The sequence below is a fragment of the Pinus tabuliformis genome, chromosome 6, assembly GCF_031772625.1.
Source record: "Pinus tabuliformis cultivar Carrire ecotype Pingquan chromosome 6, CPIR1, whole genome shotgun sequence".
NCBI classification, from domain to species: domain Eukaryota; kingdom Viridiplantae; phylum Streptophyta; class Pinopsida; order Pinales; family Pinaceae; genus Pinus; species Pinus tabuliformis.
In genome coordinates this window covers 363,433,471-363,452,066 of record NC_142292.1, presented here as the reverse complement: position 1 = coordinate 363,452,066, position 18,596 = coordinate 363,433,471, and the positions used below count along the sequence as shown (strand labels likewise).

General features: G+C 39.7%; 1 protein-coding gene across 2 annotated transcripts in view; it reads right to left on the bottom strand.

The window, feature by feature from the left end:
- LOC149258806 (uncharacterized) overlaps positions 1–18,596 on the bottom strand; it is a 122,740-nt gene that overhangs the window by 49,543 nt on the left and 54,601 nt on the right. For both annotated transcript variants that reach the window (XR_016256974.1, XM_089416314.1), the window contains exon 9: positions 17,092–17,352. Coding sequence is in view for 1 of the 2 variants with exons in the window: in XM_089416314.1 (XP_089272440.1) it covers positions 17,092–17,352 (261 nt within the window). In the remaining variant the exon portion in view is untranslated. The remainder of the gene's footprint in view (positions 1–17,091; positions 17,353–18,596) is intronic.

Here is an 18,596-nt window from a genome sequence, read left to right as displayed (position 1 = left end):
TCAAGAAAGAGTAGACTAAGTACATTGAATGGATATAATGGGCATAGCAAATACCATCCATGTAAAAGGAGTAATATGTATAATTTACTCCAAGGATAGTTCACATAGAGTCTAAGTCTAGTCGAGTCTGTAATCTAGTCTACAGTAGTTGAAAGTGAGTCCAGTTGAGAAAATGAAAAAAAAATTGTTGTCAATTGAGTCATTATTGTAAAATTTGGGTAAGGGAGAGAATGAAAAATGAGTCTTCAAGCAAAGCTGGTTATCCTCCCCACGTAATGTACACTGGTCGACTTCTTGCCATCATCCATTGATATGCAGTCAACCACATTTGTATAAGCCCAATACCAACAAAATCATTTGTCTCATAGTTGAGTCATGATCACAAATTAGAGTGGAGGTCAGTCAAAGTTATACTTCCTGTTATATGCAAACTCCATACATTTCTAAAGGAGAATGCATGATCAATAGCATTGAATAATTGACAAAGCATCAGAAAGTATTTCTAATTAGCAACGAGTGTACAAAGAACACTTGGTCGAAATATTAAGCATAAATTGAGAAATTTTTGCAACAGTTGATAAAGCATTTGAACAGAGCACTTGCAAGCAATATTGATTCTGAGAGAAGGCATTCTAGAACAATACATCATATGAACACACACACACACACACAATGAATTTAAAGGACAAGATGGTGACACTAGAAGAATTGAATTGATTGAGCCCCCTAGTATGAGAGTAGCAGAATAGTTTCCTAGGTTGTAACCTCTAAAGCCAAAAAGCCAGGAAATGGTAGGTTGGTTGAGGTACAGGCTCAAATGTAGGGTGTCATGCAGGGGGCAGATGGGAATAGGATGATCCAAGCATCGCTATGACACACGATGGTGTAACAAGAGATTCAAGAGGACCTTCGTGGGGTGATTGGGTGGGTGGGTGGGGTGATTGGGCACTCATTGATTGGACAGGGACCTACCAAATCAACGATTGAGGCTAAAGAAGTAACAGGTCACCATAGGACCTCGTATGCATGTATCTTCCTATACAGCTAGCGATTGTTGCAGCTAAGTTACCTATGCAGACCATTATGCATGGTTGATGAACAGTAAGGATAATTTATGACTTCAGAGTTTTGTGGTAAATAATGACTTGGAGAATGTCTTTAAGTTTAATCACATCATTAGTTGTTGCTTGATGTTTTGAACCATCTAATGTGATTCATCCTCAGGATACAGAAGTAGAGACCCAAGATGTTGTTGCACACTTAATCGGGACGAGCAAGGACTCGAGCTAGGGAAAGATGTTGAGAGGCCTCTTAAGCTCCTGCAATAGTCATCACACAAAAGATACTATATATTAAATAAATATATGAACATGTAATAAAGGATAAAATACACCTAAGAAACAAGTAGTTGGAGGTGAGTACAACTGTTCCAACCATATTCTTGAAGAAGGAAAAAAAACCAGGTTGGCTAACCTTCTCAAAACTCTCTTCTTTGTTGAGTTACATGCATTCTTGATGTTTTTGGTGTAATGTAGTCTTTTCTTGAATGTGTGTTGAAACTTGAAACCCTGCTCTTAACAACTAAATTCAAGAGCAAAGAATGTTTATATGAATGGTTGGTCATCCCTTTTGGTTTGACCAGCATGCCAAGTGCATTCATGAGATTGACAATGAAGGTATTGTGACCATATACTGGCAATTTTGTGGTTGATTATTTGGATGTCAATTGAACATTCAATAGGCACATAAGAAAGCATCTAAGGTTCGTTTCTCAAGTGCTAAGAAAGGATTAGTTGCACAACAACTTGAAGTGTGATTTTTGATAGGAGGATTTGGTATACCTTAGTTTTGTAGTGTCTATAGATTGGATTGTGTGTGGATCCAAAAGGCAAATTTAGACTGGCCTAGACTTTGTAATGTCACAAAGATCATGGGTTTTTGTTGAAATTGGCAACTAGGGCCAAATTCCACTTTGCACAGCTCCTTTGGGAAAGATTATTACAGCAATGAATTCCTCTTTTCGAGAGGACCAAAATTTATCTAAAGATCGTCAAATTTGGATAAGGAAAAGTAGGTTTTTGAATTTATGTTTCTCTCATGTAAAGTATCAAGGTCGGCCTCACCTATATGTCGGCTCAATAAGCTCAAAAGTCACGTCTCTTCAACTCCACCAAATTGTATATATAGAGGAGCCTTCTCCCTCATTTGAGATACATCAAAAGGCTTGGATCTAAGTCTTCAAGGAGGTCGAAGGATGGTCAGTTTCTGGGTTAACTTCTGCACTAGGGTCGAGACTCTCTCTGATGGACAGCCACAGGTCTGGACAAGTTTGTATGGGCTATCTTATCCTTGCAGATCCATGTTAAGGAGCAGAATGGCAGGCCGAGTTAGTTTCTGGGCTTGTCTGTGGTTAAGATAAAGGAGAAACCCTCTCCTTATGAGGCCGCATCACTGTCCTATTATCTCAGAAAGGGCCACTGTATATATAGCCTAAATAAAGGAGGCCAAGATGCCTTATATGATCAGAGACCAACCCTGATGGAAGCTCCTTGCATATTAAGCTCAGTTGCAGTTATGAGGAGGTATTTTGACTCCAGTTCATGCCGAGATTACAATTTTGAGATCACTCATTTGTTTAAGGGCTGTAATGACTAGATCTTCAGATTGACAAGTCAGTATTGACTTTGAATCATTGTACTTTACCTCTCTCTCTCTGCTGAACATTTGATGATTTATAATAAGAAGAATTGATCAAGGGTTTTCCCCATCTTGGGGTTTTTCCCTGGCTTGAGCCATATCCATGTGTACTCTTGTCTTGGCTTGTCTTCTGTTGTCTATGTTCTTTCTATAGTTACTGTCATGATAATAATGTCTTACGTAATTGCTAATGAAAATTGAGCTATATGGATCTCCGAAGTAATTGTCTCATGATAAGAACATGTTATCTCAAAAATTAACAGTTATCATAGTATAGCAAACTTTTACATAAAGTTCATTAAAGGACCAGCAACATATATGGATCAATGACATGTATGAAAGAGCAAGGATTCCACTTGAGTGCGCACCCACAATCAAGCTCTGAATCACCAAAGCAAAAGATCACATAGGCTATGTTGGCATTACAAAATTTAAACAATGGGTTTCATGTAGATTATGAGGTGAGCATGGTAGCTACTGGTGTAGTGCTGAATCAAGAAATTCAAACATTGAAGCATTTGAGGTACTACTTGAAAAAAGAGTAGATTTTGTACACAAATAATCAAGTATTACAGATTATTAATAATAAGGTGAAGTTGAAACAGAGGCACGCGTAGTGGGTTTAATTTCTGTAAGCTACACATTCTTGTCAAAGCATAAGTTCAGGAAAGAGAATAAGATCTGGGACTTACCAAGTAGGAGAGAGACGATGTTGGAGACAATGATGTAGATTTTCCTTCAAATCCTACAACTACTATGATGACAAATCTGAAACTAATTTGGCTGCACCAAGACTTAGAATTTCTCTACAACAGATAAGCAACGGAATAAAAGAAACATAGAGATAAAGAACACAATCGCGGAATAACATAATATTTTTCCAGGGAACTCAACTGGGAAAACCCTCTCCTTGCTGTAGAATTTATTGATAGAAATTGAGCAAATAGATCTCCTTACAAGGCAAACTGTTTCAATAGAAAACAAGCTTGTTCTCACTGCTAATACTTAGTTGAAACTCCCTGCAAGAACCCCTGATCCAGCTCCTCTTTCCTTGCGCAATCTAGCCCCTATTTGCTAGCACTGGAAATCTCCTATTTCCTAGCGCAGAATGGGCTCCTATTATTTAGGCATTTCTCCTAATTCCTAGCGCAAATTTCAGAAGGAAATTATCTCTCTCAAACTGCATATAGGCTTCTCCTTACACGCTCTCCTAGCAAGAAGCTCTTTCTCACACAACCTCGTGCTCAACAATAATTTACAAATGTGCCTTCATCCTCCTGTTATTCAATTTGATCATGCTATATGCTGAGGTTTGCCATTACAGTTAACTTCCAAACCCTTACCATTACCTTGAGTGGGTGATTAGTCCCACATTCCCAAGGTGGCGGTTAGTCCACACTATCACAGTCACGGAATAACACAATATTTTTCTAGGAAACCCAACTGGGAAAACCCTCTCCTTGTTGTAGATTTTATTGATAGAAATTGAGCAAATAGATCTCTTTACAAGGAAAATCATTTCAATAGAAAACAAGCTTGTTCTCACTGCTAATACTTAGTTGAAACTCCTGCAAGGACCCCTGATCCAGCTCCTCCTTCCTTGCACAATCTAGCCAGTATTTCCTAGCATAGAATGGGCTCCTATTGTTTAGGTATTTCTCCTAATTCCTAGCGCAAATCCCACAAGGAAATTCTCTCTCTCTCTCCTTACATGCTCTCCTAGCAAGAAGCTCTTTCTCACGCAACCTCATGCTCAACAATAATTTACAAATGTTATTCATCCTCCTGTTTTGCAATTCGATCATGTTATATGTTGAGGTTTGCCATTACAGTTAACTTCCAAACCCTTACCATTACCTTGAGTGGGCGGTTAGTCCCATGTTCCCAGGGTGTCGGTTAGTCCACATTATCAATTCCCAAAGGTGCGGCAATTAGTCCAACACCCCCCTCTAGCGTAACTCGAGGGAATCGAACATGGGCCAAAGGCTCTGATACCATGTTGAGGTTTGCCATTACACCAAAACTTGCAGGCATTTGTTAACTTCCAAACTCTTACCATTATTACCTTGAACGGGCAATTATTCCCATGTTCCCAGGGTGGCGGTTAGTCCACATGATCAATTCCCAAAGGTGCAGAAGTTAGTCCAACATTATAATTGGCAAATCCAATTTTAGAACCACAAGTTGAGTTCGACTTGTTAACTAAGTCAACTCCTAGGTCTACACGTCCTTGCTTCAATCAAAACTGAAGCTCATTAACTCTTCTTCTTCTAAATATGAACTCGCACTTGGATAGCCACATAACTGAGCCTCCATATCTGCGCATGAACAAACTAACTCGTCCAATTCATGAACTCGTACTTGACAAAAGGAAAACAAATCGAAGTCTTTCTTGACTATGGCACAAGTCAGGAAGACCTTCTTCGCTACTTATTTTCAACAAATGACGAATGAGACAGTTGGTGTCATGCAAATTAAGGATTTGTATGAGCATGAGAAGGATTTTGCATAGATTGGGGAGATGTGCAAAAACAAAGTGATGTTGGGTGAAAGCATGTAGGTGGAATATTTCACTTAGGTGGGATATTTGTTGAAAAAAGAGCAAATATTTATTCTAGAAAGTTTGATAAGCAAGAACTTGATAAGAGAGTTGCACGACAACATATTAGGAAAACAACTTGGGCATGACAAGCCACGGTTTGTTGGAATTGGATATCACCAACCAAATAAGTAGAGGGGGGTCAATAAACTTACGGTGCAGTGTAGAATTTGTCAAAGGGTGAAGAGAGTAAGTAAAAGTGACTCAAAACACAAGACTACACATTATTGTCAATTTCAACAATGCCTTGGAAGACTTATCAATGGATCTACTTGGAGTATCGAGAACACAACGTGAATTTGATGCAGATCTTTTGTGGTCAATAGACTTTGTAAGATGATGCACTTCATACCCTACAAGAATATGGGTAGTGTAGCATATTGCACAAAGGAGGTTGTGTGATTGCATGGATTGCCAAAGGCTCTCACAACAGACAAAGATACAAGGTTACTTGAGTAATTATTGAGGACATCATGAAAGAAGATATGGATAGCGTGAAGTGGAGAACAAAATCTTGGAAATCTTTTGAAATTCTTAACTAAAGACAAACTAAAATAATGGGATCAAGTTTTGGTGCAGACAAAGTTTTTAGATATCAACTCCGTAAAGACACTGACAGGGTTTTCACCTTTTAAGACTATTTATGGGTGTGAATTAAGAGCAATAGAAAGCCTAGATCTATTAGTTAACATGCAGTAAAGTGATGACAGGGAATCATCTGCAAAGCATATGGAACAAGTATATGCACAATTCCAAGGCATAAACAATCAAAGGAGTATGGCATACAGGGAGAATGTTGATGCACACAAGCAATATAAATCATTTGTCGTTTGTGTTTTGGCCATGGTACATTTGAGGAAAGAGAACCACTCAAATAAATAAAAAGATTGGGGACAAACCATATGAAGTAGAATTGACAAATGAATCCAATATATCATTATTTTCAATGTTCTTGACTTATACGAGCATAGAGAAGCTAAGACAATCAAAAAGATAAAGATATAGATGTAGAATCTGCACAGGCATATTGGCACAAGCATGTGGCAAGATTGAACAAATGACCACAAAAGTAGGTCAATGAGATTGAAGAGTACAACCAATATGAAAACAATCTGGGAGTGCCATTGCAACTAGAAAATTACGAAAGTAATAAAAGAAAGGAACCTACATATATTTATAAAATCGTGATGAAGGTACAATGACATAAAACACTAAGTGACTTTGTCCAAAACAAGACAGCAGACAACCCAACACAAGAACTTGTCAAGAGAGAGAGTAAGAGAGGGAGATCGGACGATGAGATTGATTATGTCTAGTTCTCCTGAGTTTGACAACCGAGGTAAAGGGGAGTGAAATGGGCACTAGCTTGTTACCAGAATCTTTTGAACCATCGATGAGCCCAGTGACATGCTCCTAACATCTGAGGTCGAAAGAAGGAAACTTCATATAGATCTTTGGCTGCTCCTCTAGAATTGGGAGGTAATTTGATGGCCAAAGTGTGCTCTACTCTAGATACATCTAGAGCTAATCTCTTCAATGCTCTAAGGACGTGAGACTTGCAATACAACCCAACACCTCTGAACTGATATCAAGAGGTATCTCAGAGTGGGAGGCTGAGGAGAACCCAAAGTCTCCCCATCTCGCCATTTGGTATAGACTAGAATTTTGTTTGCCATTTGTCACTCTGATCTAATGGATCAACAAGTAGGTATAACTAATCGATCTAGTCATCCCATTGTGGGGCATGGCATGCATGACCTAAGATTTGTGATTGAAAATCTCCCTAACAAAGAGGGCTAAGCATCTCTAATGTTGTTATCGAAAGAAATAAGAGAGGGAGCCTTTGAGTCACTAAAGAGGTAGTCATGGTGTCCTCTAAACTCATATTATTGGGGGAAATAAAACGAGGCGGATTGTTGTCATCAAATCCTAAGGTGACACACCTAGTAGATCCAATAAAGCCGCAGTATATGGTGATCTATCTTTATTCAAAGTCTATGGGAACCAACCCAAAGTTGTCCCAAAGGGTTATTGAGAAAGTGTATCCAATATTTGCATGTATAAAGGAGGGGAGGAGATGATCATGCTATCGTGCAGCGCCAAAATTTGCTCTAAGGTAGAAAGGCATCATTGAACCTACGATCGTCATGGATGAGATCCAAGTGACCTGAATGTACAATATGTAGATATCCTCTTTTATATCCTCTTTTATTACATAGTTCAATAGTTGTCTAGTCGGTAAGAGATAGCATAGTACATCAAAGGAGAATCTAAATGGGGGAAGGTGTTATGAGGAAATGGTAATCATTTGAATAAGCCGAAACACCTCTATGAACTAGCGTCACGCCTGGCCTGCTGAAGGATTTGACGTGAGAGCCTCCAAGGAGAAAATTGCAAGGTAGGGATACCCCTCTCACCCAGTAGCAATCTCCAAGGGATCAAACTCTATGAAGGACAGAAACCAAATGAAAAATGACCTCAAGGTGGAAAGGGTGGACACCAAACTCTCCCTGAATGAAGGGTTTTGGAACTGTTTGCTTACATTGGATGATGTGCATAAGACGCAAGTTTTATACTCTCTCCAATATAGTCCATTTTGTCTGCAGCAAGCTCAGTCCCCAATTCTCAGTCATAGACAATGGTGGGTCTGATGGTCCCCTCCATGAGATAGAGTTTAGTCGAGATGTCATGAAATTTCCCTTAGCAGCAGTCTCTCGATTGAGAACCAAGGAATGATACCATTACTAGGTTGTGCTTGCAGAGCCTACCACCAACCAAAATGAGAAATTATGAACTATATTCCCAGGTAAATGTAAGCTATGATGATCTCAATCTCTTTCCAGTGGTAGTAGAAATGTAAACATGTAAGAAAGTTCATTGATGCATTGAAGATCCAAACCTGTGTTCTACCCAGGGTGACCATCAATTGTCGAAGGTCACAAAAACTAGCCAATGTGTCGATTTGTCTCTATAAGCCCTCAAGAATATAAGCGAACAAGACTAAGTCATTAGTGAATAGAAGTAGGGAGATCAACATCTAATGTAGAAGACAACCATTTCCGTCTCTGATATGCTCATGAAGGAATGGCTCTAGCTCCTCAACATGGATCCCAAAGAGGGTCGATGAGAGGGGGCACCCTTGTTTTACCCCACTGGTACTCTAGATGAAGTCGAAAAGGCCATGTGTCATCCTAACCAATGTTTTAAAACTCCAACTCCGGTTCGGAAACGACCAAGGGTCGGCTCCAAATCCGACTCCGACTCGGTATCGACTAGGCCAATTTGATTTCAATGATTCGGTCGTTGTAAAAAAATACATTAAATATTTATTCTTAAAAAAAAACATAATTTTAAAGACTTTCATTCATATTTCCAAACACAAAGCTTTAGAATATAGAGAAAAGGCAACATATGATCAAAGTAGGCTCATGAATATATCAATTATATCAAAATTGCATCCAGTGCACTGTCCAATACACACATGAATGATGATATAGATATCAAAACAAAAACACATAACCAAGAGGGCTAGAAATGGCCTCTACAACAAAAGTGTGAAACATCACTAGTCACCAGTACTATTGGCTACTACTAGAGAAACCAACATCATCTCGCTCAGACTCTGAATTAGATTCAGACAGGGAAACCCATGGCTCCTCCTCATCATCATCTCCAACTGCAACTTTAGAAGTGGTAGCACTAGCAGGCTGCGCAGCAGCTGCATGCTGAGATAGACGAGATATGCGCTTTCGTCGTGGCTGAGTAGAGGAAGCACCTGCAACTGGAGGACTTGGGGTTGGGCCTGAAGCTGGTACAAGTGGATCTACATTCATCTGAACATTTTGCTCAAGTAATACCTATGTTCATAAATCCTCATCAAAATCAAACTCTGTTAGATGACTCTCCACTACCCAATCTGATGTTAGATCAATATCTTCCAACACAATGGGATCTGAATCAGGTCTTATGTTCAGCGATTGGTTGCGTCTGAGCCGGAGGTTGTATTGGACATAGACTAGATCATTTAACCATTTTTATCCAAACGGTTTCTCTTCTTTGTGTGAATCCTCTCAAAGACAGACCAATTGTGCTCACACCAAGTAGCACTGCAAGTTTGACTCAAAATACGAATTGCAAACTTTTGCAATTGAAGACAATGGCTACCAAAAGCCTCCCACCATTGTGCTGCAAAAAACATAGTAGTGTAATGAGTTAGCTCAACAAATTATATCCAACTGTCAAATTATAAACAATTTAAAAAAATAATAATTTTAAAATTGAAATTTTTGTTTACTTGGCTCATCTGCTTCCCATTCAATCTTTGCTAGGTTCTTGCCAAAGGTACTTGTGGCTTTGCTGAAACAAATGACCTGTCGGTGTAACTCCAGTTGATCACTCTCCATAGGGATCATGCGAACAATGCAGTCAATCAATCCATCTCTAACCTCCCCAGCGAAAGCTCCTGCCTCCAGAGCTTTAAAATGATACCTTGCGTTCAAAAAATATCCAACTGCACGTATAGGGCAATGGAGTTGATTGTTCCATCTTTCATCAATGATTGCCCAAATAGGCCCATACTAAGCCACTCTATCCATGTATGTTGTCTTTATTTGCTCCTTTGCTTGATCCATAGCCTCATAAATGAATCCCATAGCCAATCTTTCCCCATCCACCAACCGCAACACCTTAACCAGTGGCTCAGCAACCTTCACAATCTTTGTTGCCTTTTTCCAAAATATTTCTTCATTAACTTTCTTTTTCAAATCTTTGCCATCTTGTTTGTGAGACCACTTGCTTTCATTCCATTCATCACTAGAAAACATCTTTTGCAAGTTTCTATGTTGGGAAAGCATAGATTGCAATGTCAAAAAATGAGTTGCAAATCTAGTGATGGCAGGCCTAATAATATCCCTGCCCCCTATGTGTCTCCTCATTAGGCTCAAAATCCATGAATGATTGTAGATACATGTTTTTATGCTTTGGGCATGCTCTACAGTGTTCTTAACCCAATCTAATTTTCCAATATCCTCAAGCATGAGGTCTATGCAATGTGCAGCACATGGGGTCCAAAAGATGGTTTTGTGTTTTTCCTCTAATAGTTTACCAACAAGAACATAGTTAGAGGCATTATCTGTGATGATTTGAACAACATTAGCCACCCCCACCTCCTCAACAACCTCATCCAATAGCTGAAACAACAATTGTCCATATTTCGCCCTATCGAATGCATCAACTGATTTAAGAAACATGGTTCCCTATGGGCAAAAGATAAGAAAGTTTATGATGGTACGGTTCCTTTGATCAGTCCATCCATCTGACATGATGGTACAACCTGTTTTTTCCATGAGTTTTTGAAATATTTCAAATACTCATCAATGGAGAAAATTTCTTTTTGCAAACGAGACCCCCTTAACTCATGCACAGTAGGGCCTTTGAAGCCCTTTCCAGCAGCAAATATGCATAAAACATAGGCTCATAATATGGTGAACGAGAAGCATTGAAGGGGATATCAACATCATACCACCATCTAGCTATGTAATCACAAGCAGTCTCCCTCAATTCTTTCTTCCAATGGTCATCTAAAGTGGGTTTCATATGACTTCTACTAACTTGAGGACCATGTGCATCTGATGGAGAGGATGGTGTGACAGTGAAATAACTTTTGCTATTCATATCACCCTTCTTTTTCATTTTACCCTTACCTTTTTTTCTTGCATGGACTCCAAAGAGGGAGGAACATAGCGAAAAGGGTTCGATGCATTAGTACAAGGGATAGATGAAGAGCCCTCAAAATCAAAATGGGAGTCGGTAGCCATCATTTGTTGTATACTCCTCTTCCTCCCAATTTCAGCCTTTATTTCTTTTTGCCTAGCTTTTTCTTCATGAAGCTTATCAAAGCTATCTAACAACTCCTTCCTAATTTCCCCAGCTTGTGGTGATTCACATGGAGTAATTTGGCCTCTAATACCAGCCAAGTGTTGTTTCAGCCTATGAATGCCACTAGGACCCTCCTTAATTTTTCTATGGCAAAATTGCAAAGCATTTGATTATCAACCATTTCAGCATATGCCCAAGCAACATCTTTCACTCTAGGAGCCATATTTTGACTTGGAAATGAAAGGAAAAAAAATCTGAAAATGAAAACAAAAAAACAACATTGCTTCAATGTTCATTTCTTTTACAAAAAAGACTCTTTTCAATTTCCAGATTTGCACAAAAAAATAAACAAGCAAAAATAGATTTTAGAAGTGAAAAAAAAATTACTTCTAGGCACAAACCGCCTCCTCAATGTTGCTCCAACAAACCAGCTCTTCAATGTTGCTCCATTGGCTGCCCAAGAAGCTCTTCACTGCTACTCCATTGTTTGTCCAAGACTTCTCACTGCTGCTCCCTCCGAAAACAAACTCCACAACACTTCACAAACTCCTCACAAATTCTCACACAAATGCAATGAAACAGTTGAGGAAATGAGAAGAGTTGGGTAGCTTTCATAGGGTTGGGAGAGGTAAATGTACCTCAAAATAACCCTAAGGCAAATTAGAATTGGATGTGGGGTCCAATTTCTCCCCCAAAAAAATTCGTTGGGTGTGCTTTTGCATCGGTGAGCGAGCCAGCCGATTTAACTCGGGCTCAGCCAAGCCAGCCGGGTTGTTACCGAGTCGGTCGAGTCAGTGACCAGCTCAGTCGGCTAGGTAACAATTCGGCCAGTCGTTCAATTTCGGCCACCGAGCCGACCCGACCAGGGATTGTCTTGGTCTGGCTCGGCCAAGTCGAAGTCGGCTCAGTTGTTTTTTAAAACACTGATCCTAACACATCGCAAAACTGACTCATACAATATCTAGATGGTTGTTAGTAGGATCTCAAATATGCCAATTTCATAGTCTTTGGAATAATGCCTCCCTCGGGAGTAGGCACTGTGTCAAACACTCTCTAAAAATCTACAAAACAATTATAAACCTTCAAAGAGCGATGATGAGCCTCCTCAATAATGGCTCGAAGTGTGAAGATGTGATCAATCATCTAGTAGTTAAAGTGAAAACTTCGTTGTCCTCTAGATCTGCGAGGATGGCTCTCCAGCTCTTCAGAAAACCATTGGTGTAAGATTGTGGCATAAAGCTTGGAGATTGTATGACCCACCATGATCGTCCAATAGTTGTTTGGATCAAAGATCTCCCTTGATTTGTGGATCAAATGAATAATCGATAATGTATCAAGCAAGGAAGCAAGATCAGATCAGGTGAGTGTTGGACTATAAAGAGACAAAGTTAAGAGTGCGGAATACAAACAAGGTTTGGTGAAAATAAAAAAACAAACCATATGCATATCAAATTGGGATTTCTAAAGCTGAATATCAAAGCTTCACAAGAGAAAGGTTGTTGCAAAAGAAGCAAAGGACAATGTAGCAAATACAATGTGAGGACACACTCTCTTAATTGAAATGGACAGAAAGACATCCAAAAGAGCGTTGACGCTGGCTTACGCAGTGCTAGCGCAGAGGCAGCACAGTTAATGAGGGGAAGTCGAATTTCTACTGAGGGAATTCGAAGTTCAATTGTCGGAAGCCAGGGTGTGAGACTGGAGGCAAGAAAGTCAATTTCTCAACCAGCAAATGATCCAGAGCAAATAGGCAGAGTAATAACCAGGAGGGGTGACACAGAAGCTACCCAGGGTGACGCAGTTTGACGCAGAAGCCATCAAAAGGTCACACAGAGCCTCCAGAGCTAAGGATCAGTCACTGATTCTCCAATGACAAGGTGAGATTATTTCACCAGTCTTTTGTCCAGTATTTTCTCTGTAAAGGATTGCTAGTTGAGCATCCTAGATTTGTATTCAGAATTTTCTCCTACATAATAGAAAACCCTCAAAGTTGTTGCACCGGTTTTCCCGCATTAGGTTTTTCCAGAGACTATTTTGTCCAAAAATAATTGTGTCCTATGTATCTTGTTCTTTGCTTAGTTTTTTGTTTCATGTAATCAAATATTAAAGTCGTGGAGGCTATAGAAGTAATTTGCTTCAGTACTCAGATAATAACTTGATAACGTAAATTAAAATCAAGTAAGTGAAGTAGATTCAGATTTGCTGCAGTAGGGGTTCCTTGAAGATTAGGAATTTTCACATGGTATCAGAGCATTGATTTTGAAACAAGGAAGAGCAGATCCAGCGTTGAGCAGAGAGGCCAAAAGCTATAGTTGGCAGCAATTCGAATCCCCTTGAAGGGATTGCACAGTCCTTGCCGGGAAGCAGAGATTCCGAGGAAATCTCTCTCTAAGAGAGTCGACAGAGAGGTACGATTTCTGAATCGTAAGTTTGCAGAAGCAGAGGGAGTGACACAGAGCCTCAACACAGTGCACAGTTTCTGTCGGGGAGGAATCCGTCGAAAAAGAGCAAAGACACATAGAAGGGGAATTTTCTCCTCAAAGAACTTTTCTCGCCAAAAGTTCGAATTTCTCACTTGTCGAACAGCAATGCTGAGCAGTGACTAGAGGAGTCAGTTCAACAGTTTGGGTGAGATGGCATTGCATGGGCTTAGAGATCAGGACAAGTTGGAAGGTGCTTCCAACTATGTCTTATGGAAGACTAGAATCTTAGTTATTCTGGAGGAATACGATCTCGAATCCTACGTCAAAAGTGTTGTAGTTGTTCCTACTGACAATGATCAAAGGAAGAAGTACAAGGTCGAGCAGGGGAAGTCGAAGAGGCTCATTCTCGATGGAGTTTGAGATCATGTGGTCTCACACTTGCAAGTTAAGGATACAGTGAGAGAGATGTGGGAAGCCTTGTCTTCTCTGTGTGAAGGCTCTTCCTAACAGCGGAAGGTGTACCTAGAACAAAAGTTGCAGCAGACATTGATGCAGAAGGGAGAAGGAGTCAACTCCTATCTTCAACGTCTTCAGAACACCCGAGACCAGCTTGCTGCAGTGGGGTCCACTCCTCAGTCTACAACGATGGTAAGGATAGCCCTGAATGGATTCTCGAATGAATGGAAAGTCTTCGTCCAAAACATATTGGGCAAGGAAAGACTACCTTCATGGGAGGAGATGTGGGCAGCCCTTCAACAGGAGGAATTAAGGAGGGACCTAGTAAAGGTCAACCTCAATGACAGCAATGAGAGTGGAACGAAGACCAAGGAGGAGGAGGAGAACACAGCTCTTGCATCGAAGGGGTAGTAGAAGCTGAAGCGAAAGGAGGACATTTCGAAGGTGAAACGTTTCAAATGTGGCAAGATGGGCCACTTTGCATCCCAATGTCCTTTGAAGCAAAAAGATAAGGATGAGAAACATGATACTAAGGTTGCTCCAGCAAAGATTTACGAAGATGAGATTGCCATGAGTGCCCACGCATCCCCAGGAGGGAGATGGGGTGATATTGAGTTGTAGTCGGGAGGAATAAATATGGGCAGGATCCTTGAAGAGTCCACCTCTTGGATCAATTCCTTGCTATAGGAGCCCAAGATTCAACAGTAGCGAGATGGACTTAGTGTCAAATGATACAGTGGATTGCTTGGAGAGACAGATGCATTAGCCGAAGACCAGAGACTGATCAGTGCAGAGCAAGGTTGGTAGCAGTGCAGTTGGCACAGTGCAGAAGTCAGCGGCAACGCAGAAGATTCAAAGGGTTAGAGAAAAGTAGCAGTCATATTCCAACATTCATGGTATTATGCTGAACAAAGTTAAGTTCAGTTAATTTTGGATGTTTTTTCAGTTGCTTCTCTTAGCAATTGAGTTGCAGTACGAATGCAGTGTTAGCAGTGGTAGTGCTAGCAGCATCGCAAATGCAGTGTTTGAGAGGGAGTTGTAGTACAGATACAGCAGTGGCAGTGGCAGTGTTATGGGTAGCAGTACAGTTGCAGCAGCAGCGCAGTGTTGGTGGCAACAATAGTGCAGAAAGGAGGTGCTTCAGAGACCAAGCAACATGAAGTTGGACATTGTTGCTAGAGCACTTTCCTCGCTAAAAGGGACTGTTAGTTTTTGGTTGCATCGAATGTGCTCTAGCCATGAAAATTGGTGGAGAGGCTAAGGCACACGAGTTCTAAATAACACAGACACTGTTTGGTGAAAATCCACCCAAATTGTATTTTATTATAATTATTAATATTTTTAATTGGGTTCCTAAGTCTAAACTTAGGAAAATTAAAATATTAATGGGTATTAATCAAAATATGGGTGAGAATGTTCTAGAAAGAAAATCAAGTCAAGATTTAATCTTAGCCATTGATTAGAGATTTAATTTCGGTCGTTGAAGTCTCAACAAGAAAAGTATAAGGAGCCTTGGGGTTCACTTAGAAACACACAGAGAGATTGAGGAAATCGATTTTTTGAGGTGAGAAGTTCTCCAGAGGAAAATCGATTGGGGAGATCTTGCAGCAGAGGGGCAGTAAGAATCCAGGAGAAGGAATTTCTGAAGAGTACAAGGCAAAGAAAGGACAGAAAGACATCCAAAAGAGGGTTGACGCTGGCCTATGTAGTGCTAACGCAGAGGCAACGCAGTCAGTGAGGGGAAGTCGAATTTCTGCTGAGGGAATTTGAAGTTCAATTGTTGGAAGCCGGGGTGTGAGACTAAGAGACAAGAAAGTCGATTTCTCAGCCAGCAGAGGATCTAGAACAGAGAGGCAACGTAATACCCAGGAGGGGTGACACAGAAGCTGCCCAGGGTGATGCAATTTGACACAGAGGCCATCAGAAGGTGACGCAGGGCCTCCAGAGTTGAGGATCAGTCACTGATTCTCCAATGACAGGGTGAAATTATTTCACCAGTATTTTCTCTCTAAAGGATTGCTAGTTGAGTATCCTAGATTTGTGTTCAGAATTTTCTCCTGTATAATAGAAAACCCTCAGAGCTGATTCACCGGTTTTCCCGCATTGGGTTTTTCCAGGCAAATATTTTGTCCAAAAATAATTGTGTCCTATGTGTCTTGTTCTTTGCTCAGTTTTCTGTTTCATGTAATCAAATATTAAAGTAGTGTAGGCTGCAAAAGTAATTTGATTCAGTATTCAGAGAATAACTTGATAATGTAAATTAAAATCAAGTAGGTGAAGTAGATTCAGATTTGCTGCAGTAAAGGTTCCTTAAGGATCAGGAATTTTCATAGGCAACAGTGATATGCTGCCGTGGTTCAGGGTACATCACAGTGTCCCACTCACCATGCTTAAGAATATCATTCCAGGATGCATTGGCTACACTGGCCATGTTGAAGTTCACATTCCTCTGTTGGATGCTTACATCATGGATAAAATAACTTCAATTCTTCTGAATGTGAAGCTTGTTCAGAAAACTTTAGCAGCCCTATAGCAGATGAGCAAAGGCATATGGCCAGCATGTAATCTTGTACTGTATCCTATTTATAGGATTTTTATTTACCAGAAACAATAATAGATGGAATCCTGAAACTCTATTATAGAAATATTGTTAAAATAGCTTAAGAACAGATTCCATCTGAATTTATAAAAACCAAGGACACATAATCACAATCAGGTGCTTTCTCATATCAGGAATAAGGCCGGGCTATTTATACATGTTGAAGAGAAAGTCTTACCCCTACCTAAAGAGAGAATTACCTCTGTTGCTGTATGCATGAACATCTTCACAGAAAAGGTTAAACTTTAATGTTTTAAAGTCACATAAAAAGCAAGGAAAACACTAGACTGATTGACTTGATCAAAGAAGGTGGCAAAAGATAGAAAGCAATAAGCTCTTTCTGGAACAATCTACATTTCAAGAAACAGATATACATTATCGAAGTGAGATTTAACTAAAAAATATAGCAAACAGAGCCATGTGGCATGAAAAATACAAACCTGGCATGCATTTAATTTTGCCTCCAAATTATCAATATAACCTTCACATCGGATAATCTGATCTTCTTTCTCTCTTAAGCCTCCTTCAGTCTGTCCAACTGTTTGTCTAAGATGTTTAACCTCATTTTCTAATGATTGTCGCACCTCTTCCCGGGTTACAGTTTCTGTTGCAAATCGTTTCAGCTCTTCATCAAATCTTTTCCGTGCAGCCTCTGCACTTTTCAGCCTCTCCGCAAGTGCATTTTTCTCTTTGACCACCCTCTGTAATAATTGACAACATTAAGCAATCAACTTCTTATACATCAAAAACTAGATTAGAAATGCCGAATTTATGTAATATATATTTTATCACATCAGTTGTCCTCCCACCAATTAATGTAAGTGTGACATGGAGATCTACTAGGAAAATAAAATCCGATATTAATGTATATCATGCAGAAAAACTGGCATTTGTAGTTACATGGGGATTCCATGAGGATGAATGGTAGTGCCATAGTGGTTTATCCCAATGTAGTCTTCATTAAAATTACTTGTATAATGATCCATTTAAATAACACAGAACAAATGAGAAAATTGATGTATCCTACATTGTAGATGGAATATACTTTAAATCAAACATACCAACATTATTTACAGTAATTAACCATTTTCTCTTACAGCTGTATATGCCTGATGCTTCTTGATGGGGATAAAAAATAGCTGACATTCATCTTTGACAATGTTGGCAGCCATGGTATTTCACTTAAAAGCATAACTTTCCTCTGGCCTAAGATGACTAACAATTCCAGGAAACATATACTTTTGCATATAGGTACTCCTTCCAAGAGCATAAACCCTATCACCAGAAACATCACCCCACCTAGGAATTTTTAAGGCTGAAAAGCTAGAGAAAAATGACAAAATCTCTAAATGTGCTAGGCTCTGTTTCCCCTTTCACAGGACCAAGACATTCAGAGCATCTTCGAGGATGTTTCCAAGGTGATTTTGCATTTCTATAATTTTGTTCAATAAGAATTTCTTGGAAAGAAATATTTCTTGACAAGAAAATTTCTGTGGTAACTAAGTTCAAACAGTTAATACTGTTTTAGTTCATTCTTGGCATGGCAATAGCTACTTAGTATGTTCCCTTGTTTTAGGGTGGTTTATGTCAGTTCTGCATTCAGAAACTTCAAAACATTCACTGTACATCCCCATCTTTCATTCTCAACGAGATATAGTCTGCCAACTACATTTAGCTTAGCCATCTCATTCAGAAACTTCAAAACATTCATTGTGAATTTTCATCTTCCATTTTAAAAAGAATATAGCCTACCAGCCCCACTTGCCAACATTGTTTTTCATGAAATTGCTTCCTCTAACTATTATTAATTTTCAAATATGTACAAAGTGAGCCATTTTTACAGAAGCAACAGGCCACATCAGAGCCACCACCAGCAACAAAAACATCAGCTTCCAAAGCTTGAGAACTTTAACAGCTGTCAAAATCCCCAAAGACCATAGGTCCT